General features: G+C 35.9%; 1 protein-coding gene across 9 annotated transcripts in view; it reads right to left on the reverse strand.

The window, feature by feature from the left end:
- Positions 1 to 27206, reverse strand: part of LOC149557214 (uncharacterized) — a 120469-nt gene that overhangs the window by 44090 nt on the left and 49173 nt on the right. For 5 of the 9 annotated variants that reach the window (XM_089831929.1, XM_089831934.1, XM_089831930.1 and 2 more), the window contains 2 exons: positions 11139 to 11172; positions 10264 to 10500 (listed from right to left, as the gene is read on the reverse strand). In XM_089831929.1, coding sequence (XP_089688055.1) covers positions 10264 to 10500; positions 11139 to 11172 — 271 coding nt within the window. The other 4 variants (XM_089831931.1, XM_089831938.1, XM_089831936.1 and 1 more) reach the window with 3 other exon arrangements.

Here is a 27206-nt window from a genome sequence, read left to right on the forward strand (position 1 = left end):
ACACCATCAAGTTATAACACTTATATGATAGAGTCATTTATTAAGATAATCTTAATTAACAACTTGTAATGTATAGAATCAATCACTGAAGAAGCCAAATCACTTGGAGCCTCAATTGCGCTGCTAAAAAAAGGAATTGCCCACAATTAACTTCCTATAAATAGCAAGTCAATCAACAGAGACCCTCAAATCACATTGTTAGCTCACGAGGGTTGCAATGACGAACTGACTAAGCCCAATTCTACTAAAAATGGGAGTAGTATAGTCCCCCCTCCCCAAGACTACTTTTCCTCAAGCAATCGCAATCCCATAGCACGACAACACCAATCTCCACCAGGATCCCATAGAAAAATGTGCATGATGCCCCTATCATCACTGGATAATCCCCATAAATACAACACCGTAAGAATAAACAACCTAGTGAGTAGAATTGTACTCAACACTAGTGTTGATAATGTAGAGACCATAACATCACAAGGAAGAAACTCAATAGGAAGTCTCAATTTGCCCCCTTTTTCTTCATCAACTGAGCCACCATGCAAAACATCAAACTTGGGCACAAAAAAACTTTGAAGCTAGTAAATATCCTACACGTGGGGGTCAAGTGTGAAGTTGTATGCACTCCTCATTATGTATACCTCACTGAAATCCTCATCATCACCATCTAAACAAACAAACTGCTGTGAAGATTCAGCGTCAACCTCGTCATAGTACACCCCATAGTACAGTTTGCCCCTCCTTTAGGCCTCAATGAACAATTGTGTCCTTTAGCATAAGGTCCTTTACACCAAAAGAAAAGTTTTTGTCTCAAATCTTCTCGTGATGCCTCATCATTCTTCCCAACTGTTTTTCCTTTATCATCAGTAACCAGTGGGTGTTCCTCATCTGCATGTGAAGAGGTAGAAAGCTTCGAAGCAAACTTGCTTTGAGATATGGATGACTCAAGATCTCTCCCTTTCCTTATTGCCTCCTACAAAGTAGGTGGGTCCAAGGACTTCACTCACCCTCAAAGTGTCTTGACCAATCCTTCCATTAAAAGCATAACTCTCCTCCATTTAGAAATATCATAGACCATCACTATAAGCCGTTGGAACTCGCTGGTGAAGGCCTCAAGGCCACTTGTCTGTATGGCTGAGCTAACTCTCAGAAATATACCTCGAGGTTCTTTCTATCAAAGCGCTCTATCAATCTATCCACAAACTCCTGATAGGAAAAAATCTAATCGTGATATAAGGGTACTAGCCCATGGTACCACCAATCATGAGCCACTCCATCCAAGTGCAGCAAATCTAATGGCGTCCTCCTCAGTCATGGGACACAATGTTAAATATGTATCAATCTTATGGACCCAAGCTCGAGTTGTCACATTGCACTGCAATCAAAGTGGGCTAAGGTTATTTTGTTGGTTGCCTCACGCAAGTCTGACTATCTAAGCCTTTGTCTCTCGGGTGCACACCTACCTCTAGTATGATCTCACTTCTGTATGAGGAATCTATCAAAGTTAATATTTTGCTTGATGGCTTGTAGAAGAGCATCACACTCTACAAAGTGTGTCAAAATATCATCTACAAAAGCCACAACCTCAATCTCAATATTGACTATGTCAGCCTCTAGTCTTAGAGAAGTAGGTCATTGTGGCCTATCATATGCATCGATCCTATCAATCTTGTCATCAATCCTGACTCAGTCCTCAACTGTAACCTTGTCTCCAACTCCAGACCTTTCATCAACCTGAGATCTGTGTGAACTAACAGAATCATCCCTGGAACCTCTCTCCCTACTTCGTCCTTTAAGGAGTACAATACACCGCAACATATCAAATAGTTGTTGCAGCACGTCGACAACATGGTGCTAACCATGTACGAGGTCTATCAATGTCTCCTTGGCCTCTCTATCAATGTCAGGACACCTATGTCAACATAGACCCTTCTGATCCACCAACACCCCTATCATCAATACTACCAGACTAAATCTCAGGTTCCCCATCACCAAGTGCAAAAGTGCAACCTTTGTGGGTGTAATGTCAACCCAGAATAAACCTCTGAGTCATGCTGAAACCCATTTCCCTGCAGGCTAGCAAGAAATAGCTCTGATACCACTATAAGAACCCGCGTTGGTTCTAACTTTGACATAGCTTCATGAAGACACTTTTCACATAAGAGGCTTCTCCAACACACCATCACATTATAACACTTATATGATAAAGTCATTTATTGAGAAAATCTTAATATAGAACTTATAATGAATAGCTCTATCAATTTACCAGATCAATTAAAGAAGAAGCCAAACCACCTGGTGCCTCAACCGCACATCTTACAAAAGGAATAGCCCACAATTGACTTACTATAATTAGCATGTCAATCAACAAAGACCCTCAAATCACACTGTTAGCTCATGAGCGTTGCAATGATGAACTGACTAAGCCAAGCTGTAGGAGCCTGCTAAAACGGGGACATTACGAGCCCAAGGAATCACAGAAACGTAACTAGACATAAAATGATGAAAGCAAAATAAATATGGAATGAACCCAAATCCGTAAAGTCAGTCATGAATTTCTTTATTTTTATAACAGCCTATACTTATGGCATTGTTGAAATTTAAGACTCCATGGAAGACTTATGGCATTGTTGAAATTTAAGACTCCATGGAAGATGAAATCTTCTAACATATTCTGGTGCTTGTGACCCCCTTGAGAGACTCATTGTCCATAAAAAGTAAATACATTAGTGTCAATTTCTCTACATAACAATGCATTCATTCACTTCATTTGGTTGTCTAACAGTATTCAATATTGTTGTGATGGAATGGTTGCAAGGACTAATAGCTTGTCAGTCATGAATTTCTTTATTTTTATAACAGCCTATACTTATGGCATTGTTGAAATTTAAGACTCCATGGAAGATGAAATCTTCTAACATATTCTGGTGCTTGTGACCCCCTTGAGAGACTCATTGTCCATAAGAAGTAAATACATTAGTGTCAATTTCTCTACATAACAATGCATTCATTCACTTCATTTGGTTGTCTAACAGTATTCAATATTGTTGTGATGGAATGGTTGCAAGGACTAATAGCTATCAATTATCATAATGTTCCACTCTGCTGCCCAAGTGTTTTGTCAGGCATTTCTAGTTACTGTCATCTTTATTACACATTAATGCCTAACTATGAATATCTAGAGACAAACCATGGGTTTGAAGTTTCCTCTCAGGTTGTAGTCTTGAGTAAGAATTTCAGTAATACCAATAGACTATAAATTCCCTTGATATGGAGGTATCTGAAAATGCCAATGTATATTCATAGGCAAGACAATAGTAATTTTAGTCAACCCAACAATGTGACAAAATTGTAAGGATCCATATTGTTTTGCACTAGCTCAATTGAGGGACTCGTAGGAAAAGCTAAGGTCCAGTTCACTTTGCTTAAGTTTCTCATAATATTCATTATCATCAGTGAGTTCCCCTTGAAGACTTCACACATAGATGGTAGAATTTACACCTATGCATTCAAAAAATTACTAGAAACATTGTTGATGCTTTGTAGCTTTACTCTGATAAATTACATCAAGATACGTATATATATGAGTTTAATTATGATAATGAACTAACATGTCTCATGAAGGGACATGTCTATTCTCTCTCTCTCTCTCTTTCTCTCTCTTATAAATACAAGGGGAGGCTACAGTTGGAAAACACATACCAAATACATGGCATTGCTATTACATTTGTAGAGGTCTTGGAAAAAACATGGTATCCGAGCAAGCTGCAAATGGAAGAAAACGATTAAGACATTGGGAAGTATCAAGCATGAAGAACGTCAATTACAGAGAGATCGATACTACAACACTCAGCAAACAATGACCTATTGCGGCAATCATACCTAAGCCATGGAATATTTTCTTAGTTGCCGATTCGTGAAACAAATCCGATTTAGGCATGTGAATTGGATCCGTAGATTCGGGATTTTTTTTTCCCAATTATGATTCATGGAGGATTCATGTGTGTGTATATATATATATATATATATATATACACACACAAAAAATTAGAGAAATATACATAATTTTAAAACTAAATCATTTCATAGTATGAATCTATGATTCTAGTATGGATCTACGAATCTAATATACTTGATAGTTGATTTATTTTCACGATTATAAAGAAAATCAACACATTCACATTGAATTACTGAATTACAAAATGAAATTATGATCCTTGAGGATTTGGGTAGGATCCTTGATTCTGCTTGTGGATCCTCAAGCTGTGGCTTGGATCCTTGAGGATTCGGGCTGGATTCTTGATTCTGGCAAAATCAAGGATCCTACCCGGATCCTCAAGTATCCAAGCACAAATCCGGATCCGGCCTGTCTTGGATGAGTCTGGCAACTAAGAATATTTTAAATAAGTAGATTACAATTTTAAATGATGGGCAGATATGACATTGACGAGAATAGTATTGTTGCATCCTATCGGCACACAGGAAAGCTACAAATACATATGACCTTCAGGAAAAATAATGTTGTAATAGAAGAATTATTGCTGACATGAGGAGATTTAACATTTGGCCTTATGACATAGTGTATATGTGCTGCACCCATATCAGAAAATGGAGCCATCATTATTGAAAACAATTAGATGACAAACATAATCCATTCATAAAATGGGTGTGCCATGATGTCTAGATGGGATTGGCAAATTTGAGAACCAGCAAGTCTATCTGTGGATGTTACAGTGAATGGGCAGGCCACTATAGTACTTTGCAAGCTGCATAGATCATGGCCTTGGGATGAAAGGACCCAAATTTCTATTTCACAAACAAATTCCAGGGCCCTTTTTCGCTTTTGCCCAGCTTATAGGCTCCAACAATGACGAAGCTCATGGTGCCTGTAAAAGAAAAGCGCAGTAGAGTTGGACACCTCACCTTTCACTACCGAAATTTCTGAAGTGTCAAGGTAGAAGTCTCTTTTCAAACAATTATTGAAAAGGATGATAATAACAATAAGAGGATGTGTACAGTCAGTATGAAAGATACAAAACCCACATTAGCAATAGAACTCAACACTTAAACAAAAATTTGTGAAGGTTGATTTATTAATAGGGCATATATATTAAGTGGAGTGATTTGTTTAAAGAAGAGACATTGAATCGTTTTAAAACAATAACCCAAATACCGTCATTATATGCTCACAAATCATCCCACCAATCGAAAAAGGACAAAGAGAACAATAAAAAAATATAATAGTGAATGGAGAGCAAGGAACCCGATTGCCCTGCATGATCGGTAATATACTAATAAGAGCTCATGCCTAAGTCACTCTAATAAGACTACGCAAATGACATTGTTTTTTTGGTTGACAAAAATTAACAAGGCAGACCATTGCTAAATAAACAAAGATTTGTGAATTGATTATTGTTGATAAAGATAACACAATAGTTTGGAAAGAAGCATGAATTTCGAAGGCGTAGGAGAAGCATATCATACTCTACAAAAAATTCCATTACAGAACACATCACCGCCAACGTGGAATAGGGGCAGTACCCCCAACCAAGGTGACAAGAGTATCACTAAAATAAAAGGACATTAAATACATAGGGCCCTAGTACATAGGGGACCTACCTCTCAAAGTGACTCAAACCTACCTTATTCTTATAATTATCATATGTAGAAGATATGGAGTTAGTAGAATATATAAGAGAGATTGACAAGGGTGATAAATGTTAGGCAACGAAGATGTAAGGACGTAGAAGATAACATTAGAAGGATGACCATAAGCTTCTAGTGCCAGTATAAGAGATGGATACATTCCCACTTGGCTAACACGATGGAGTTAATTGCAACTCTTAGTGTCACTATGAGAGATGGGTATTGTTACTCATTTGATCTAATCTACTTAAAGAAATTATCACTATATACATAAGGTGAAGCTAAGCATAGAATTAATTCATCATGAATTAAGTATATAATCAAATTTCTAATGTTTTTATAGTTAAATGCGATTATATTATTATTGACAATAATTATTAAGTGATTTTTTTATTACTATGAGAGCTATTTGCCTTGATCTTTTCTTTCAAGAATGTTAATGGATTGGAGGAAAAGGATGATTGATATCAGATTAAGAGGGAGTCTGACACATCTGTCTGAAGGAGCGAATAGAGGATATGTTCCAATTGATATATCACATTCAAAGGGAGTGTGACAATTCATCAAAGGAAGTGATGACTTCCAAAGGATTATCACTTGCAATTGTAGAAGTTATTTAAAGGTGACAATCTTACAATAACTAAGTTTTCTATTATGATGGATATCTTATGATGACTTTGCAGATCATGATAGATTATACTTTGCATGGTGGATGTTTATATGGTAAGCATTATGAGAAAGCGTGTGCACATACCTTATAAACATGTTTTGAGTACAAGGTGAATGTTATGCAACTTGATGTTCTAGAGGGCCATTACATAGAGTACTTGGTGAATATCATGCAACTTGATGTTCTGGAAGGCTGTGACTCACAATACTTGGTGAATATCTTGCATCTCAACATTTTGGAAGGCCATTACTCAAAGATTATTTGGTGAATATCATTGATATTCTGGGAGATCAATACTCATGATATCAGATGTTATATCAAACATTTTTTAGTTTTTGATGAAAATGATGTAATCTAGGAGAGCAATACTCATGCTATCAGATGTGATATCAAAACTTTTTGAGTACTTGGTGAATATCGAATATCAATATTCTGGGAGACCAATACTCATGATATCAGATGTGATATCAAAACTTTTTGAGTACTTGGTGAATATCAAATGTTGATATTCTAGGAGACCAATACTTATGATATCAGATGTGATATCAAAGCCTTATTTGAGTAATTTGTGAATATCATATGTTGATATTTTGGAAGACCAATACTCATGATATCAAAATGTTGAATATCTTTTGAACAAAGATATTCTTATATTGCATTGAGGTAATATGTGGTTATGTGTTTGTCTTCCCTGGCTAAGAGGGAGCATTGATGTTTTCTAGCTTTACTTGGATAAATTACATCAATATATATATATATATATATATATATAAAGAGTTTAATTATGATAATGAACAGACATGTCCCATTAAGGGACATGTCTATTCTCTCACTCTCTTATAAATATAACGGGAGGTTGCAGTTGGAAAACACATACCAAATACATGGTAGTGCTATTACATTTGCAGCGGTCCTTAGAAAAACAACAAACATGACAATCTATGGAGGGAGCAATGACTTAGTAGCCATATGTCATCAAATGTTGAGCATGCATTCATGTCTAGAAGTGGATCTTTTTAACTAGACTTCCATACCACTTTTGTTGGCTATTTACTTTATAATTTTATACACATGGGAGCAAAAAACTCCTAGTATTTGATCAGCAAATAAAGCACATGCACTCCCAATCAAGTTAGCATCTGATGGTTAAGGTTCTTTTGACTCCTAAAAGGAAATGCTATGACCATCGTACATTCCGTAGAGCTAAATCTCTTACAAACAGCACCATGGAAAGTCCTATCCTTCCCTTGGCAAGAATCAAGCTCGATAATTTATGGTTGTATGCTGTCATAGTGTCATTATGAGAAAAAATCTCCTCATTTCTAAACACCTTGATTTCTTTGAGTCCAAATGGGATTTTGAAAGCAGACACTAAGAAACAGACCTTGGTTAGAACATTCCCATTTGTTCATGGCCAATTGATCCCTAAGGAAATACCAATTCTCTCAAAAATATCCATAAGAATCAACTGGTTCAAGATATGTGACATAAAAAGGGGAAAAAAAAAGCATAAGCGCAAATACAGTAACTACACCAACCATGAATAGAAATTCACAAACATTAGTAAGGGCTAGCCACTGGAACACCGAAGTCTGTAGAAGTTAATATCCTCTCCACGAATTCACTTATTTCTCAATATGGAACACTTAGGAGGTCGTTACTTTGTTTGCAAGACCCAAAAGCATGAATCATATATTCTAAATTAAAAATCGTATTGGACTCATGTTTCTAAACTCCTGATTCCTTTAAGTAGATTTAATTGAAGTTGGCATCCAAAATCTATTAAGTTTCAAAACTTAGAAAAGCACTTCCCTCTCCATTTAAGAATACTAACAAATAAGGGAATAATGGAAGCCAATATCTCACATATTTAAGGGCATGCATACATGTATCTAACTGCTTGTCTTATTTACATGCATCTAGATATAATAAAAGTTAGCATTCAAAATAGGCTAAGTTTCAAAACTTAGAAAGGAACTTATGTTTCAAACACTACAAATAAGAGAACAACGAAACACCAATATCAAATATATTTGCAGACGTGCATTTGGCTGCTTAGCTTCTCTACATATAATTAATACATTGTCTATGGTGCTGTAATTTTCCATAAACAAGAGTAAAGTTACACATGGCAATAAGTTGGTTCATTAAGAACCCTACCCAACATTTCTTTCGACATATTCGATCATGACAGTTCTCGTGTGTTCATCAACTCTTTGAGCTATATTAAGAGCTAATTAATTGATGCCTCAAAAGTTTGAATGGTTCTAGTCTTTGAGCTTGGATCCTTTGTCTCCAATAGTCATATTGATTGAGTGCAACATATGTTAAAACATTAATGATTAGATTGTATAAATAATTGGATTTATACCATTTAGATATATTTATGCATATTCTTAACAAAACTTGAAAAATGATGTTAATAAGAGAAAATGTCCATTCTAAATAAATATATTTTAGTTACTGTAATATTTGCCTATGGTAGCCACCCAAGATCTAGAAGCCAAATGGAAAGCACAATAAACAGAGAGAAAGAAATGATAAGAATAAACTTTATTCTCACCAAGAATGCAATAAAAACAAATGGATTCGATTGAATTGGAATGAATATTACATAGGAGGCCCATTGCTTGTATAGCCAAGGTGAGTACAAAGGAGTAAATGACAAGATGACAAGTGCCATTGTCTCATTACATGATGTTCAATATGAAAAACTATCACACCACGAAAGATGGATGGCAATAGTGTGATAACATCACAAAAGGTAGAGTCACATGTCCACTAAAGGTGGATCACCCTTCAAAGTGGAAAAGTCCATCCACTATAAATGGATATGATAAAATAATAACATGATAAGTCCGACGAATGTGGAAATGCTCTAACTACTCCTATGCAATTCCGTAAGTAGGCTTAAGTATGATTAAGTCATAGGTGACAGTTAACCAAGGTAAAATGTCATAATTACACCCATGGTTGCAACGATTTTCCATTAGTTACAATGCTTCAAATTTTTATTTTTCTCCCAGCACTTACCACTAAAGAAAATATACCTATGCACATAGATCAGTATGTGCTACTGCTAAGACATCGGTTTGTAAATGCTCTAACTACTATGCAATTCCCTAAGTAGGCTCACGTATAATTAGGTCCTAGGTGACAGTTAACCAAGGTAAAATGTCATAATTACACCCACGGTTGCAATGATTTTCCATTAGTTACAATGCTTCATGTTTTTATTTTTCTCCCAGCACTTACCAGTAAAGAAAATATACCTATGCACATAGATCAGTATGTGCTAAGGCATCGGTTGTGTTCCAAACTAATTATCTTCATACTATACCTTTTTTAAAATCAGAAGTAATCTGCATGAGAGGTGCAATTTATTAGACAAAGTGCCTGCATTGCAACTTCATGTGTTATAAAACAGAAATTAAAGGGAACAAACTTCATGATTACTTCTTCAGGTTTCCTACCATTCTTCTGCCCATACATCAGTGAATATTTGCAAAAATAAAGATATAACGATAAATGTTTCAGATTCAAAATACTTGACTAAATCCAAAGTGATTTTTTTTTAAAATGATTAGAAAATAGCAAAATTAACTACAACTGAAATCATCAATAGATTCATGTCAAAGCTTGGAGATGTAGTCTTTAAATGAGTATTAACGGAGTTATTCACAAAGCTGTTTTCAATGCATTGAGAACAGCCTTTGCATTTTAACATACATAAAGAATTTTATGTAAGCACTACAAATAACTGACTAAGAAAAAAAGCTAAGCAAAATAGCTCAATAATTGTAGTTTATAATTTGATCAATCAATTCTATTGTTCTATAAGTGCTAAACTATTATTGTAACATGCAGCTACTTGGTAAAACCATACATGTATTTATATAAATAAGTTCAGTTCTTAAGGCAAGTAATACAAAAAATCAATGAATGTGGACCTGGAATATAATTTGCATGGCATATCCCCAAAATCCAGCTCTCTTTTTTTGTTGTTCCCGATCTTGATGGCTTTGCAATTTAACTAAGCCTCCATCTAAATTCTTCCCAGGACTTTCTGTTACATGTGCTTCCTGTTCTAGATCTGCCTTCAAGAAGTTCGCTCTCACATCTTGATTTCTAATGAAATCTTTTTTGGCTAGTTGACTGCATCCCTTTGCAGAAATTAAAGTTGCAAGCTACAACAACAGAAGATATTATTCGATCATTATGGAATTCCATAGAGAATATATTTCATTTCAAAAAGGAAGAGACTAGTAGACAACATCAAGGGAAAAAAGGTCGTTTTAGGTCGCTTTAGGTACAGTAAAGTAATTAGTACAGATGCATGTTTGCATGGGGCATGCAGGATACACTAGTAGAATCCAGTGGAAATTCCTGAAACTTGGTGCAAAGGTGTGAGGTGCTTGGGTAGGGCACATACACAAACAGTTGCATGGTTATGCTGTAATACTTACATTGAAATAAAAAAACTCAAAATTTAAAGTAGAACATCTTCGTGAAACTCAATAGAACTGAATAGACTATTTTTCTCACTTGTTTACAATAGTAGGTTTTTAATTTACTACAGGGATTTCCACTTAGATGTGCATGAAATTTAGGGTAAATGCATCAAGCTTCATTAGGTATCCAATTAACCCTGACTGCAGTTTCGGGCAATTTGTGCAACCACACGTAGTATGTCCTGGCGTGCCCCCATTTCAATCAGATATGTACACTAAAATTTTCATAGAAATAAATATGAATAGTAGTTTCAAGTAAGTTTACGACAAAAACTAACTAAAGTAAAAATGAATGTCCAGGAAAAAGATGTTACCCCAAAGTAGATAATGACTAAAGTAAAAGTCCATCTGTCAAAGAACAACACACAAAAGAAAACGATTTAGATTATCTTCCAAATGCATGTCCAATACTATTAAGAATAATTACATTTAAGTATATGTTCATATAAGGTTAATAGATTTATCTAATGGAAAACCATACATAACAAAAAAGAAACCAACAATCAAATTAGGTTTATATACTGTTTTTTTCCTACAATATCTCTCTTTCATTTAAGTCAAAAAAATAAATTAGAGTTACCTAAATACTAGTAAAAAATAAACTTACATAAAATTATAAATAATACTGATTCTAGTCAGTCTTTGGTTCAATCTAATAACGTAAGAGTAAAAAATATAAAAAGGGAATCCTGATAGAAAAGTTGGATTCCATAATTTTCCGGAATCAACTACAATAGGAGGACTTCAAAGTAGTCCTTGAGAAATCAAGAGGAAAAACAATGTAAAGGATATATAAAGGATCGAGGTACAAAGCATTATTTTTATTGAATTAAAATATCAAATCCTACACAATTGAAGCCTGTTATTAATTTGCATAAGCTACAATAAGTGATGAATCTACAAAGAAGTATGTGTATGGAATACAGGTCTAAGAGGTCTGAAAAGAGCATGGGAGAGATATAGTTATGCCACTCCAAATAATGAGAGGCAAAATATTTCTAATGATATCTGACTTTTTTTCATTGAGGCATAATCATGCTATATAACATTGTGAATTTCCATTCCATGAACAAACACACATTTAACAATTCAATCTTTGTAGTGCATTCTTAAACTTCAATGGCACTTATCATTCTCAAATTATTAGATGAATTAAGAAAGTGTGGGAAGAATGCCACTGTTTCATCCATCAGCTAGAACTTTTCATAGGATGAAAATTTTTGTCCTTACAATTCTCATGCATCAACTCTGAAAATTACTCTTGACTAAGAAACACATTTAAATAAACCACAAATGGAAAAAAATTTATAGCAAATGCAGGGTTGTCATGTCCCCATTCTTAGTAGGCTCCTGCAGTTGGCTTGATCAGTTCACCATTGCAACCCTCATAAGTTGACAGTGGGATTTGAGGGTCTCAGTTGTGGGGTTATAGGCTTTCCAACAGCCTATGGTGTGTTTTGGCTCTATTTGAGAGACTTACTAATTATAGTAAGTCAAATTGTTGGTTCCGATGAGCTCAGCTGAGTTAGAGGAGCTAAGTGACGCTTTCAGTTTTTTTTTCGAGCTTCTAGTTTGGGCTCCAAGAATCTTGGAGGGAGTGTCTATTAGGTTTCAGTAGTTTTCACAAGACTGGTGAATTATTATTGTTCATCTAAGAGACTTACTATAATTGTTGGTTCCGATGAGCTCAGCTGAGTTAGAGGAGCTAAGTGACGCTTTCAGTTTTTATTTCGGGCTTCTAGTTTGGGCTCCAAGAATCTTGGAGGGAGTGTCTGTTAGGTTTCAGTAGTTTTCACAAGATTGGTGAATTATTATTATTCATCTAAACATGTTGAGGTTGCTATTTTTGTTGGTGTTGTATGTTGGTAACCTTGGTATCATAGCTCATTGGAACCAAGTTGAAAGTTTTAAATTGTGGGCACAAGAAATAGTGGCCTTGTGTGTCATAATATTATATTATGGTGGAAAAGGTCATTTTTGGAGCCAAAAGAATTCAATAAATTATATTATAATAATACTTTATTATATTTTTATGTTGTGTGGAGGAAGCTTCTTAAGTGAAGTTCATTTGAGAAACTTGTGCCATTTGGAGATTATAAATTTGAGACCATTTGATGGGATAGGCATCCGATTGAATATTATTTTTTCTTTTGTTGTCATTGTGACACTTCTGAAAATCTGAAATTTTGTGCCCTTGCTGAAGTATAAGGATTTGTTCTTGAGAAGTTCATAGTAATTCACAGCTGAGGTATTGTGAATTCGTTTTCTGAGAATTCTTCTTTATCTCCATTGCTGTATACACTGTGGTTGGGAAATACTGTGGTGTTAAGAATTTGGATGTTGGCATCTTTTCATACCGTTATTACTGTTGCTGAGAAGGTGTTGTGTGCTAGTTAATTTGGAGTTGATTGAGCACTCAGCTATATTTTCTGCAAGGCGTTATTTTCTATCTGGATTCTGTACATTGGGAGCAGTGTTTTCCATATTTGCAGTTGAATTTGTTTGTTGAAGTATTCTTTTGCTGCTACAAGTCTTCATTTCAAAGGGTTTCAAGGCATGTCTTACCTGTAAGTTCATGGATTGTAACTCCTAATTTTTCTGGGTATTGCTGATTTAGATAATAGGAGATATTTTAGCAACTGGGTTGTTGGTATTTTGTGAAAATATTTAGTATCTAAATTGATATTAAAATCTGGAATTTTTAGCTGTATATTCCCTATGTAATATCCAAATATTTGAGTTGAAATTATTATTGCAATATCTTCTATTTTGCTGCTATATTGTTGTATCAAAAATCGCAGAACCTCAAAAATAAAAATAAAAATCAATTCTTCAGCACAGATTGTTTGAGAGCCAGCAGGGATCATTACAAGGATTACGTGGCCCTTTGCTTGGAGCGGCATATTATTTAAAACACAGAGAATTGGATCTTAGATAGAAATTCTGATAAATTCTTCATAAGTGGATTTTTTGAATCAATCAAAGAATGCATTCAAATTTCAAATACATATTAAAAGGGAAGAAAAAGAATAACTCAACATATGCCAATTGGATTAAAAGAAATGTGAAGTCTTAGAACATAATGTTTGTTGTGGGAAGGGAGGGGAGACTACAATTATAATTGGTCCCAATATGCTCTATTAAAATAACATTTACATAGCTAGGGCATATTTGACCATAGTGTCTTGATTATTTAATTAGTAATCTAGATATGGTACTACTTTACAAATTAAACATCATTTGTCCTACGGTATATTTAACCTCTTGGGTTGATTATTAATCACTTGATTGATATAAATATATATTTAATATTAAATACCTTGCCTTAAAAGGTATAACCATTTCAAATGACATCATCCTATATTTAAGAATTCACACAAGAGGAATCATACCATCAGATAAATGCATTTGGCATTAAGGAGTTTGCAAGAACTATCGAGGCCATGTACATAGAAGGTGGAGAGGAGAGACTAAAAGGCCAAGGTGTACTGAAATTTCCTCTATAATATTAAATGATGTATTTTGTGAGATTGTTGATGGTATGGTTTTCACCACTTATGTGTATTGCACAATATTGTGGTTTATTGTGACTTTTTCACACCATCGTCCCATTGCAAAAGGGGTCCCCCTCTTTTTGCTTGTCAGTTATGTTAGTCTTAGGGTCTTGGAAGTAGACTCCAATTTGAGCTCCAAAAGTTTCAATTTTACATTGAACAGTGGTTGAACCTCCAAGCCTCCAAAGTTACGAAAATGGACAAGGCATAAATTTTTAAAATCATTAGCGATAAAATGCAAAAAAATATCAAGTTTTGAGGGAAGTTCTTTAGTGTCAAGATGTTTTGGCTACTTGAATGGTCTTCAAATGTATTAATGCCATATTTTACTTGTAGATTTGGACTAAAACGATCAAATCTTGCAAGCAAGATGCAAAGTCCCCAGGGGGATTCAATTTCCACTATGTTTAGACCTAAAGTCCCCTTATGGAAATCAATTTTCCACTGAATTAGGGCTAATAATGCGTATTGGGATCAATTCTCCATTCCTACAAGTTTGTGGAGAATTGTTAGTGTCCATAATTAGAGTAAATCATTGAAGTGTGGTTACTTACTGAAGATTGTAAATTGTTGCGTGGTTCTTTGATCTCTCAAATTAGTTTAGAATTTTCTCTATGTAATTTTGTTGAATGAAGAAATTGTGGATGTACATTTATGAAACTCAATCCATACTACTTGCAATTTGCTGATTGTAAGTCAATTTGGGTGGTCAACTAGAATTGAAATACAATCTTAACTTCGATTGTTATTTACACATTGATATGCATCCGTTGATGGAGTTGGTATTATAGTAATGATTTGAATTTTGAACATCTATTGCCCACCTTGGTAGCACTAGCTTTGTGGAAGTTGATGACAAAGTCAAACCTAGTGTAGTTCACAAATACATCCATGGTCTCTTGCATCCTGATTCCTAGAAGTAGTACAGATTATAATAGGTTCTCTAACCCTTATCACTTTGCAATTATTTCAAAAGCATTGTAAGTTTAGGATATAATACTTCACTTTCACATCATTCACAAACAAAGTTGACAAGTTTAGAGTGAATTAGCGTAAGATGTTCCTAACATCATTAAATTAATTGGTATAATATTTTTTCTATTATATCTAATAAAAAGTCTTTACCATAATCACAATATCAAAGTATCAGACAGAGATTAACAAGTCTACGAACAATAATTGTATGATTACAATTTGTGGTTCATTCAGATCACCATTAAAACGTCAAACCAACCAAAAATAAGTGTCTAACGATCAAAAGAAAACTAACATATATTAGATTTAACCATAGAATATTCATCCCTCAATCTATTCATCCCTCAATCCATGTCCATGGAAAAGGCCCTTCAGCCCATCTGAGTATTTTGGTTCCATCTCTAATGGCAATGCTCTGGTCCTTCATCAGGCTCTGTCATGGTAATGTTGGAGCACATGGGACAGCACTAGCCATTATGCTTGGGGGTCTTCCTTCATTAAACTCAGGGATATTCTTTGCAACAACAATAACATTTGTCATGTCAATACTATCCGCCATCTGGTTGACAAACTTGCTCAAACTGGTCCTACTGATAACACGTGTGTTAGAGTTGGTGCTGGCATTGGGTTGGTTCATTGTTCCCATCTATCTATTCAGACCTTCAAGGTCCCTTCTTAATTTGTTTCGGTCCAACATCTCCTTAAGAGTACTCTCAAATGTGAAAGGTTCTTTGTCACCTACTTTAACATCAAACTAAATGTTCTCATCCTTGAGTACCTTGGAGGAGGCATTAGTAATCCTCATTGCTTGATTCTCCTTCACTTTATAACTAATTGTGAACTGTGCACAATTTTTTTGCATAGTGAGTCTCCGCAGAGACTCAATAAGGATCCCAATCCTATCTTTAAATACATCAGCATTCCTAATTAACCAAATAAACCAAAGCAAGTAAGATAAAACGATGGCCCAAAATTTGTTTAAATGTTTGGGGAAACCAGGGAAACTACCACTAAAGGAATGGAAGATGAGGATGTCAAAATTAAAATGAATACCAAACCAATTACAGACCTCTTTGGCACAGTCACATTCGGAGAATGAGTGAAACATGGTTTCAGGTTGTGAGCAAAAGGTACATGGGAAGGGGTCACCATCAGTGTTATTCAAGGGTAAAAGATGGAGCAGGGCTTGCCCTAGAAAGCATTGGATATTTGGCTCAACATTAAGATGCCAAGTTGAAGATAGGTGTCTAGACCAACATTTAGAATCCACATTACATGTCCATTTGTCATTAATATAATCAAAGACTTCATGTTATCAAACAACAGACTAAATAAGTATTTAGCGTTGGTTAAGAAGAGATGAGATCCATCTGGCTAGGTCAAAAGAGGAAGTCTATCTATCTCATTTCCACACATCTCTGGTAGTTTAGCATTCTGCTAGGCACTCTTAAGAACAACATATGTTCTTCTCTGGGATAGGGGAAGATTAAATCTAAAAGCAAGATCCTCCCAACTATATAGTTTATCTCCCTTCATGAGATCACTAAATTTGTATATGCCCAATTTGGCCCATGTCTTTGCAAAGCATCTTTGCAGTAGTGCCAAGGGTTTATCCTTCTTTCTAAGTTCCACGAAGGGGACTTTCCCCACAAATTTTGGCATGACCATCTGTGATCCCAGCTCCTAACACCCAGTGTCTCACTTTCTCCCATGCTTTCCAAACAACCTTAAATACCACATATCCTTCCACCTTGATCTTCCATCTACCTACGAAGTCATGAATGTGTAAGCCCTTCCAAGATTTCCCTTTATAACGGGCACCACAAGAATATTATGTCTAATTAGTATCTTCCAGGGTTCATTGCCTTTGGTGACTCTGGCAATCCATTTGGCTACAAGAGCTATACCCTGTAATCTAAGATCCTTCAACTCAAGGCCACCCACCTCTTTCCTTATAGTACACCAACTCCATTTAACTGCATGCCTCTTCTTGTTTCCTTTTCCATCTGACCATAGGAAATCCCTGATTACATTCTGAACATAGTTTATTTGATTTTGATTGAAGAGCCAAGTAGAAGAGTAAATATATAGTGTATGCTGATAGAACTTTCTGACATACTTGGATTCTACTAGCTAGGAATAAATAGTTATTATTCCATTTGCCAGGTTTGTTTTTAATTTTGCCTTTTATCCATTCCCACATGGCATTCAAATTTGGAGAAACAGAAAAAGGTACACCCAAGTATCTAACTATATGAGAGGGGCCATCCCAAGAGAAACCAAACTTACAATACCAAGGGGGCGAGCGGTGTTCTTCCCATCTTAGCATTATAGATTAAGCAATGGAAACCTTGCTACCTGAAGCTTAACAAAAAATGTCCAGCTTAGTGGTGAAGTTGATGATATTGACCTCTGACAGTTCAATGAGAAGAGAGGTATCATCAGCAAACTGCACATTACTGATTTCTTCCAAGTTAGGCAATGAAACACCTCTAACTTTTGGGGATAAGGAGTCATCTTTGAGAATGTAATGCAAGCTGTCAACAGCGATAACAAACAAAGAGGGGGCTAAAGGGCATCCTTGCCTAATAGATCTTGACAAGGGGAAGTGATCAGACCTTGAACCATTAACTTCCATTATCGCACAAGCATCTGCCATTAGAGTGAGTACCATCCTATTAAAAGCTTCAGGAAACCCCAAACATTCAACCATCAATCTGATAGATTTCCATTCTATTCTATCATATGCTTTCTCATAGTCAATAAGGAACATAGCCCCTTGTTGGCCAAAATTCTTAGCCCAATCCATAGTTTCCCAACAGGTAATGAGAATTTCAAGTATGTACCTCCCCTTTACAAATCCAATTTGAGTATGGTAGGTTATATAGGATAGAACCTCTTTAAGTCTAAGGTCCAAGATCTTTGTCAGGATCTTATATGAAACATTAAGGAGGGTAATAGGCTGCTAGTTCTTGATCAAGGTCTTATCCCTCTCTTTAGGTATGAGTTTGATAAGCCCTGAATTAATCTCAGCCCCCAAGGAACCACATTCTACAGCTTCTTGATACAACATCAAAAGGTCTTGCCAAATCCATTCCAAGTGAGTTTTGTAAAAGTCCACAAGAATTCCATTTGGCCTAGACGCCTTATCATTACTCATCTAGGAGATAGCTAGAACAATTTCTTCTTTAGAGATGGGTTTTTCAAGCATCAATTTATCCTTCTTCATAACCCGTCCTAGAATCAACTTCCTTATTTTGTTTCTTTCTCTTTCCATTTCTAAATTATGATCTTCTGATGTGAATAGTTTGCTGTGGTAGGATGCAAAGGCTTCCAATATCTCCTTATTGTCATTAATCAATCTATCTTCATCCCAAATCACCTCAATCTTATCTCCAGCTTCCTTATTCTTAAGAATTTGAAAGAACTATTTAGAACCCTTATCCCCATGTTCAATCCAATTAATTCTTGCTCTAGTTTTGGCCCCCTAGATTTTAATTTGTTGAATCCTTCTCAAGACATCCCTAGCTTTAGCTAGCGCACTTTGTAAGGTACTATCCTTTGGATTAGATTGCAAGGTTGTTTCTATCACTACCAGGGATTTATGCAAAGAAACCTCTTCCCTTCTCATGTCCTTGGCTTTCTTCCTTCCTACTATCTAAAACACCTTCCTCCAACAATCAATCATTGTTGTCCATCTGATAGATGCATTAGGATGAAGAACTACACAGTGACGAAACCACCTCGCCATAACTGTAGCAGCATTGAGATCCTCATCTTTAAGTAAAGAGGTAGTGAGAGCAAACCCGGAGGCCTTAGGGGTAGTGGATGATTGCTTATCGATCCAGAAGATGGAAGCAATAATAGAGTGATGATCAGATAATGTAAAAGGGTAGACTAGCAAACTGGAGCCTTCCTCTGAGTTTTAAAAGCTAAAGGTGTTTCTATTTACATAGAATCTGTCCAATCTACAAAAAATCCTTTTATTACCCTTGTGATAATTGGTCCAAGTATACCAAAGGCCATTGTGTTCATCTCTTCTTCCAGCAAGGGGATCAAACAACACATGCTTACTCATTATTCTAGCCTAAAAGAACCTCTCTTCTCTTTTCCATTCAAACTTACATCCTCCCACCTTATCTTGTTGATTCTCTAACATATTGAAGTCCCCAACCAACATGCAAGGAATATCTTGAAGCTGAGCTATCCAATTCCACAAGGAGATTCTATTCAAATGGTCATTGGGAGCATAAATTGAGCAGACCCCAAAGGCATTCCCTTGGTGGTTAAGCACAAACCCAAACTGCCATATTACAAGGTGAGGATCCCCACTCAACTACTGAATTCTTCCATTTAGGACTAATAAGAATGGTAGTCCCTCCCCTACCTCTAGCATGATTGGTAAACAAAGGTTTTGCATCCTTTCATATACACTTTAAGGCTATTTCTAGTTGGAATCCAGAGGCCTTGATTCCTTGAAGTAACAAAAAATCTTTGTCTTTATGAGCTCTAAGAAATCTCTTTATTACATATTTCCTATTAGGGGTTTCAAGACCTCTAACATTCCAAGAGATGTATTTGGCCATTAGAATTGTGATGCTTTGGGATGATTGCCTTCGAGGGACTTAGAGCTCTTAAAGAACTTGGGCAAATCATCCTTCTGGATCTTAGCATACTCCCTTCCAGCTTCATCTCCTCCACCATGTCCACTGAGCTTCTTCTAGGTCTTCTGATTGTCTTCTTGGCATTGAATACAAAGCCATCTCCCTTATCACAAGTATTCAAATCAGGTGGTTCCCCTCTATTCCCCAGATCTTCCTCAATCCCCTAATCTTTAGATTCATCATCACTTGGGACCCTAATCTCTAAAGCCATTTTTCTAGGGCCTACATTAGTTACAAGGGGCAAAGAAGAAACAGACCCAATCAGGTTCACAACCAAATCAAAACCATTGAGTTTATTAGTTGCATCATAGGTTTCCATTATGGCATCTAGTCCATCACTCTTAATATCTTGTTCAGGGGTGTCTTGGTTAGAAGTTAGATTTGAGACTAAGTTGTAGGCTTGGTAGTCTTGACCTTTCAAAATGGCATCTACCTCTTTAGGGGGGGGGGGGTAAGACAGGGTGTCCAATGGACTCCTTCCTGAACTTGTGACCCGAAAGCTTCTTAATCTTTTCAAGAACAATTTGTTGTACATTCATCGTTCTGTATTTTAATTAATAGCCAAAGGCTCTTGAGAAAATATAGATGGGTCTTTCTCAGGCAGGGCTTTGAAAGTGGATTTAAGAGCATCCAATTGAATGCAAAGGTCAACAGACACACGCGGAGTGTCAACATTCAAAGGGGGGATATCTTTAGCTGGTTCCTTTCTATTTTTAGAAACATAAACCTTCTTCCCATTTTGGGTTTTAGGATTAGTTTGATGACTAGAATTAGCAATAGGTCTCGAATTTTGGATAAGAGGACAATTTGGCCTAATATGTCCTTTCCTGCATAAGAAGTAGGATTTGAGACCACCTAAGAAGGATATAGGGCACACATAATGATGACCGTAAATGAGAAAGGAAACATCTTTGGGGAGGTCTTTGTCAAGGTCGATAGCACTCAGTACCCTAGCATCTATATGGGTCAACAATGTAGACGACTTGTCTATCTGAATGACTTTGCCAACGGGGTCGAAAGCTTGAGGGATTAAATTCCAGAGAAAAGGTGGGATTTTACCCATAGATACCCAACATGATAGGGATAAACCCAGGATTTCATAATTAACAGCATCTAGTGACCAGGTAATTCCATGAAAGGTGGAGTTCCCAATCCTCCAAAATTGCCTATCAGTAACACTTTTTAGTGATTTAGGGTCTTCAAAGAAGATAAGGAAGAGTCCATTCTAAGGAATGAGAACCTAAACCCTAGCTTCTTGGACTAATTGTTATGCAATCAGTCATTAAGATATGATCTTGCGGGTAATTCCTTAATGTCTTGAGAAGCTAGGAAGATTGAGGTATCTTTGAGCCTAGAGATTTCATTCTCAATCGCTTTGTTCACTAGCATATTAGGAACGATGACATAAGAAAAAAAGGAAGGAATCTTACCTGAATCTCCTCCTCGGCTCGACTCGCCACTTCCTTGCCTCGCACGCTCATATCTGGCTCCATTTGGGATGTCTAGTTCATTCTTCAACGCCTGGATGAATGGCTTCGATGATGTAGCAGGTTGGTTTAACGATTTTTGCTGGTTGACAATGGGCATTTCCAAAGAAATACCACCCAGAGAGGAAAGGCTCATAAATGACACCAAGGGAACAAAATGGAGTTAAGACACCCAGGTGGTGAAAGGACAAGATGCAGGCCCTCCTCCAGCCAGCCAGCCTCCTTGGGATTGATTTGATTAATTAGTATAATTTTTGTATATTTGGCCCTGACAATTTATTTATTTATCTCTCAGGCCCATTTTTTATTTTATTTTTTGTAGCGTGTTGGCTAGGTCAGCACTTATTGTAATCCTTTGAAAAGCTTCCTTGAAGCCCTTTATAAGGCTAGTTGGTAGGTCATTGTAAGTATGCAAAATTGGTATTTTATTTGTTTATGCAAACTCTAGTTGGTGGTTCAGCTTGTTTGCAAACTTGCATGAGAAAATCATAATCTTCATATTTATCCTCTTTGGCTGGCTCTTTATTTCCATTTATCAAACATCACTAGCATTCTTATGTACCTTTTCATCATTCTTACTAAGGCCTTCCAATTTGTGCCAAAGTCCATTGTTCATCAATGTGCATGTGTTTGCATAACCATCATGCATTGCGTTACTGTCAAACTATCATGGTCTTCCCAATAAAGTATGACAAACATTTAGTAACATAATTATCACATAAGAACTCATCGTGGTAATCTCCTATATTAAAGTTAACTAGCCATTTCTCACGAACCAAAACTTTTCAACCATCCTGCAACCAAGCAATTTAATATTGAAGTAGATGTCTTCTTCTCTCTAACTATAACTTGCTTACAATTTCTTTTGAAACAAGATTCTTTGTACTTCCACCATCAATGACGGTATTGCATACCTAACCCTTACATCTTGTCTGAAATAAACTTTTCCTTTGAATTGATTCTTGTCCTTCATGAAGACTCTTCTTGCAAGTCTGAATCAAAAACGTATGAAACTCGTGTATATTTTTTCACCGTTCTTCCTCCTTGGCTAAGACTTCACACTTTATTTAGCAAGAATATTTCATAGTCTATCGGGATTAATTTTTCCATTTTCTCCCCCATCCTATCCCATTTAGTGATTTCAGCTTTACCCTTTCTTCCTCTTTCAATCTGCCCCTCTTTCCCCAAAATAGAAGCACGTCCCTTCAATCTGTTCTCTACAAATCTCACTTTGTCATGTCAGCTTCTTCACATTCAAAACACACTTCCACTGAAGTAGGAACATCAATCTTTGGTCTCTTTCCTATTCTTGACAATACCCTCACCAAAGGATCATTCGCAACTTCTGCTATTACTGCATCTTCTTCACCACTTGTATAACTGTCATTTTTTGTAGCTTCATCTTCAAGCAAAACCTTTTCTAATTTTTCTTATAAAACCTCAACTTGCCTTCTCAAGGCTCTAAAATCATCACCACAGATAACATTTGAAGGACTTCTAACTCCACCTCTACCTCAACAATGCAAGGCTCCTCTGGTATACATTTTTCTTAATACAAAAGCTCAATCCTAGTGCAAACTGCCTCCCTCAAGCAACTCTGTCTGCATACTCAGAATCTTCTAGCGCTGATACCACTAATGTATGAGGAATTAATCATTAAACACAGAAACAATAAAAACTAGAATGCAAACGCAATGCTATAAAATAGAAATGGATATCTGCAAATTAAAACTTGATATCTTAATTCAGCCTCTTCAAAAATGAGACAAGGACTCTCCACAAATCTGCAAATAGGTGAGATTGCAGCCTATGGGTTGATAAATATTAAAAATACAGTACCAAATCTGATATGGTGTTTTATCAGCTGCAAATGGCTTCTCAAAAGCCTACCTTCAAGCTCTCCTCAACCTGTACCTGCAACCATATGAAACTCCCCTCCCCCAAAAACCAAAAAAAAATTCACCTCCAAAAGCTCCCAAAAAATGCTACCATTCCCCTTCCAAAGCATCCCCCCAAAAAAGCAAACTTAAATGCGCACCAGCTGTGCTGTTACATTATTTTTCAGAATCAGTCACGATTTGCTAAAATTAGAGTGAGACTCTGCTACTCCAGCAACATTCAAAAGAAATAGATAAACTGGCGTACACGTTAAGGAAAGTCTGATTTCAAAATGGGTTTCCCCACAAGAGGATTCCCCTCCAGATCCCCCCTATATCCTGCCATGTGCCGGATAATTTGTTTACAGTATGTGCTATGCAGTATTGTCTCCCTTTTAGTTATGCATTTTATATATTTCCTTGTATTTTAGATAACTTTTATGTTTTACCAAGGCTAGATCTTTCAATATTAAAATCCCAAAATGGAAGTACCGTGGCAAAGGAGTAATATTGTTGCAGAACCAAGTTTAAATTTTCTGGGATAGCTGCAACCAAACTGCAGTACTTCATGGTTTGAATCAAGATTTCGGGACCAGATGCATCAACTTCGGAAATAAATAAGAGCAGCCCCATCCATGTTTTGTCCAAGGAAGTAAATTTCTGGTTATTTAATTTAGACAATTCAGAGAGCTTAACTGCCATCAAAGAATTTACTTTTGAGTACAGGCAATGTCCAAAAAAGAATCAACTAATTCATCTTCTCCATGTTCAAGATTGTTCCATAAGGGTTTGAAGATCAAGCTGATGATATCATAAACAGCGGTTCTAATAAACATTAGTTGCGAAAACATGGATCGTAGGTTCATAACTCTAATGCTTTAGTGTGCATAGCAATATAGATTCTTCAGAGACACAGTAACCAAGAAATTCAAGCATGAAGATAGTAACAGTCATACTGTATCACCCTCATCCGTCCCCCATGTCCCTCCTCTTCTCTACTAAAGTTCACTAAAATGGTTGTTCTTGGTTTCTGTGGTGTTTGATGAACAAGGTTTTCTATAGACCCATTAGTGTAGGAGCATTAATAACATACACCCCTCGTAGGTTCTAGAATGCAAGAACGTAGCAGGCGATTATAGCTGTTGGTCAAATTTTCAGGATTTACTAGATAAAAGTTCAATCGATTCCGATGCTTAAGTCAGGCTTCTCGAACAATAAGATTTCCTTGTTTTATGTGAAAGCCATCACAGGCTTCAGAGAGATCATTCATGAGGAACACATTCCCATTATGAAGATCTGCCAACTACCATATTTGACAGTGTATCTATTAAGTTATGGCTTCTTTTGCAGTTTATCAAGAAAGCTTTAAAAATATTAGACTACAAAATCTGAAACTACAAATTACGGAGCATGATCACGCACAGTCAAATCCAGAAATTGTCAATTTGTTTGCTATGCATAATCCAAAAGTAAATAATTTATTTTAAGATTGGAGCAAATAACATTTCTAGACTCCCAATGCAAAATCACTATTTTCGTTTATGTGGATTTACACGAAATAACGACCGGATTACACATTCAAAGCCCAAAGCATTTAATTTTACTCGCTGTTTCTCCCCACAACAAACAAATGCCAAAAAAGGATGAGTCCCAAGTTACTCTCCTTGCTTTCATAAACTTTACCAACATATGCAAAACAAAATGTCATTGAGTAAATAACTATACAGATTACTCACAGAAATCATCTCGTGGCATGAATTAAGAGCGCACATGCCACAACCCATAAAGATTAGAACTCTCAACTTTAATAAGATTGATATTTTCCCTTCTTCAAAAATGTTTCCTTGAAGTCCACAAATTCATGCAATCAATTGAAACCATGTGTCTAGGGACTAGAAACAACAAAATACAAAGCAGATACCTAATGCCGTGTAAAGCCGAGTGTTAAAATGAGAAACGCAATTGACTCACTGTGTATAAAAGTAAAAAATGAAAACCCCAGACAAAATGGCATCGCTCGATAGTATCCCAACCAGGAAAAAGAAGGCAATCGCTCTGAAAGCAAGAAGCCCTGTGGGTTTAATAGTACTGAAACAAGGCCTCCAAAGATCATCATCATACACATTCGTCTCCTCCCCATCACCTTCACCACAACATTTCCACACCCTTCTGCACTTAAATGCAACAAGTGCCGCTGCTGCAACCGTCAAAAATACTACAAACTCACAGAAAAGAGCCTGCCAATGCAGCCAATACTCCAAATTTGAGGCGCTTACCATGCCTGAATCGAAGAAAAATCCTGCCCCCATAATTCACAATGTTATTATTCCATTTCATCAACTTAACAGACCAACAAATTCTATGGAATCTTAGCATAATTATTAACCTGTGCTGACTCGCAGACTTATGTCTGATTCAAATTGGACTAAAATTATCGTTGGGCTACACCTTTTTGAGCACGCAAAATAAAAGTCGCTTTTTTCAGTGGATTCCAAGCTTGTATTTGGGGAAATCGAAATCTGCCCACGCGTCGCGGGATGAAATTAGGTAGTGCCTCCTTTGCCAACCACTACTTGGGAATACGGACTCTGCGTTTTTTACGTGAGACCCACAAGAATATAAAAACTAACGTGCGTGATAACAATGATGGCTTGCGTGAAGGATGGAACTTGTTAAAAGGAACTTTCTGGCCTTCACTACAGTTCCGTACGTGCTCAACATTATCAAAATGTACAATACATTTTTTAGTCCAAAGAATGAAAGAATTAATGCATGTTTTTAATAGCATTAACGGCATTAAGTGGTCATGGCCAAAGTAAATATTAATTTAGTTTGTTTTATAGACAAAAAAAAAAAAAATTTATGAAGAATATTCTTCAAATTATGTTTGACCAATTTCATTTTTTTAATCTATCTCTTCAATATCTGCAGAATATTTGCATGAATGTTTTTAATTTCAAATCATGTTTAACCAATTTCATTTCAATCTTCCACTTCATCTGTTTTCAATAAATTATATGGTGGAGGGTAATTATAGAGAAAATAAATATACTGTTAGTGTTTTTTTAATTGAATGTTATATAGAATCAACTATTTTACAGCAGTTATTGTCAATCATCACATTTACAATCATTAGTACTGTATTTATCACTTTATTGTTGGCTATTCAACCAATAAACTTGGTCATATTCATATAATATTTTATTGTACTTATTTAATTATATAACTTAGAAAATATGTTTCATCTTAATAATAGTTTATCTTCCTTCTATCTTATCTATCTTGTCAATTCTTGATTGATGGTGGTGGAATCATTTTCCTCATTGAGTTAGCTCATCTTTTGATTGAAGTTATCATCTTGCACATGTGTCACACAATTTTTACCATTTTCTAACTTTTTGTTTCATTATCTATCTTTTCTATGTTTTTTCCTACAATAATGAACATTCATCTTCAACTTAGTCTAGGAATCTTTTGTCTATATATATAGAAGTAAGCTAATAGCAGTTGTTGCGTACCATGGAAGACATTTTTTAAGAAATCTAGATGGTTATGGTTAGGAACAAGTTCTTTCTTTATTATTAAGTATAGTTGTACAAAGTCACTATAAAATTATTCAAAATTTTATATTTTAAATCTATATATGGTGTTTTATTTGCATAACTTTAATTTGTTTTTATTTTAAGGATTTTGTTACGTGTACAATGTTACAATTAGGAGTAGAGTTAGGGTTAGCGATAGAGTTAGGGTTATCATTAAGATTAAATTAGGATTAGGGATAGAGTTAGGGTTAGGGTTAGGGTTAGAGTTAGAGTTACAATTAGA

The sequence above is a fragment of the Cupressus sempervirens genome, chromosome 5 (genome assembly GCF_028749045.1).
Source record: "Cupressus sempervirens isolate cs-2001-9-10 chromosome 5, ASM2874904v1, whole genome shotgun sequence".
NCBI lineage: Eukaryota > Viridiplantae > Streptophyta > Pinopsida > Cupressales > Cupressaceae > Cupressus > Cupressus sempervirens.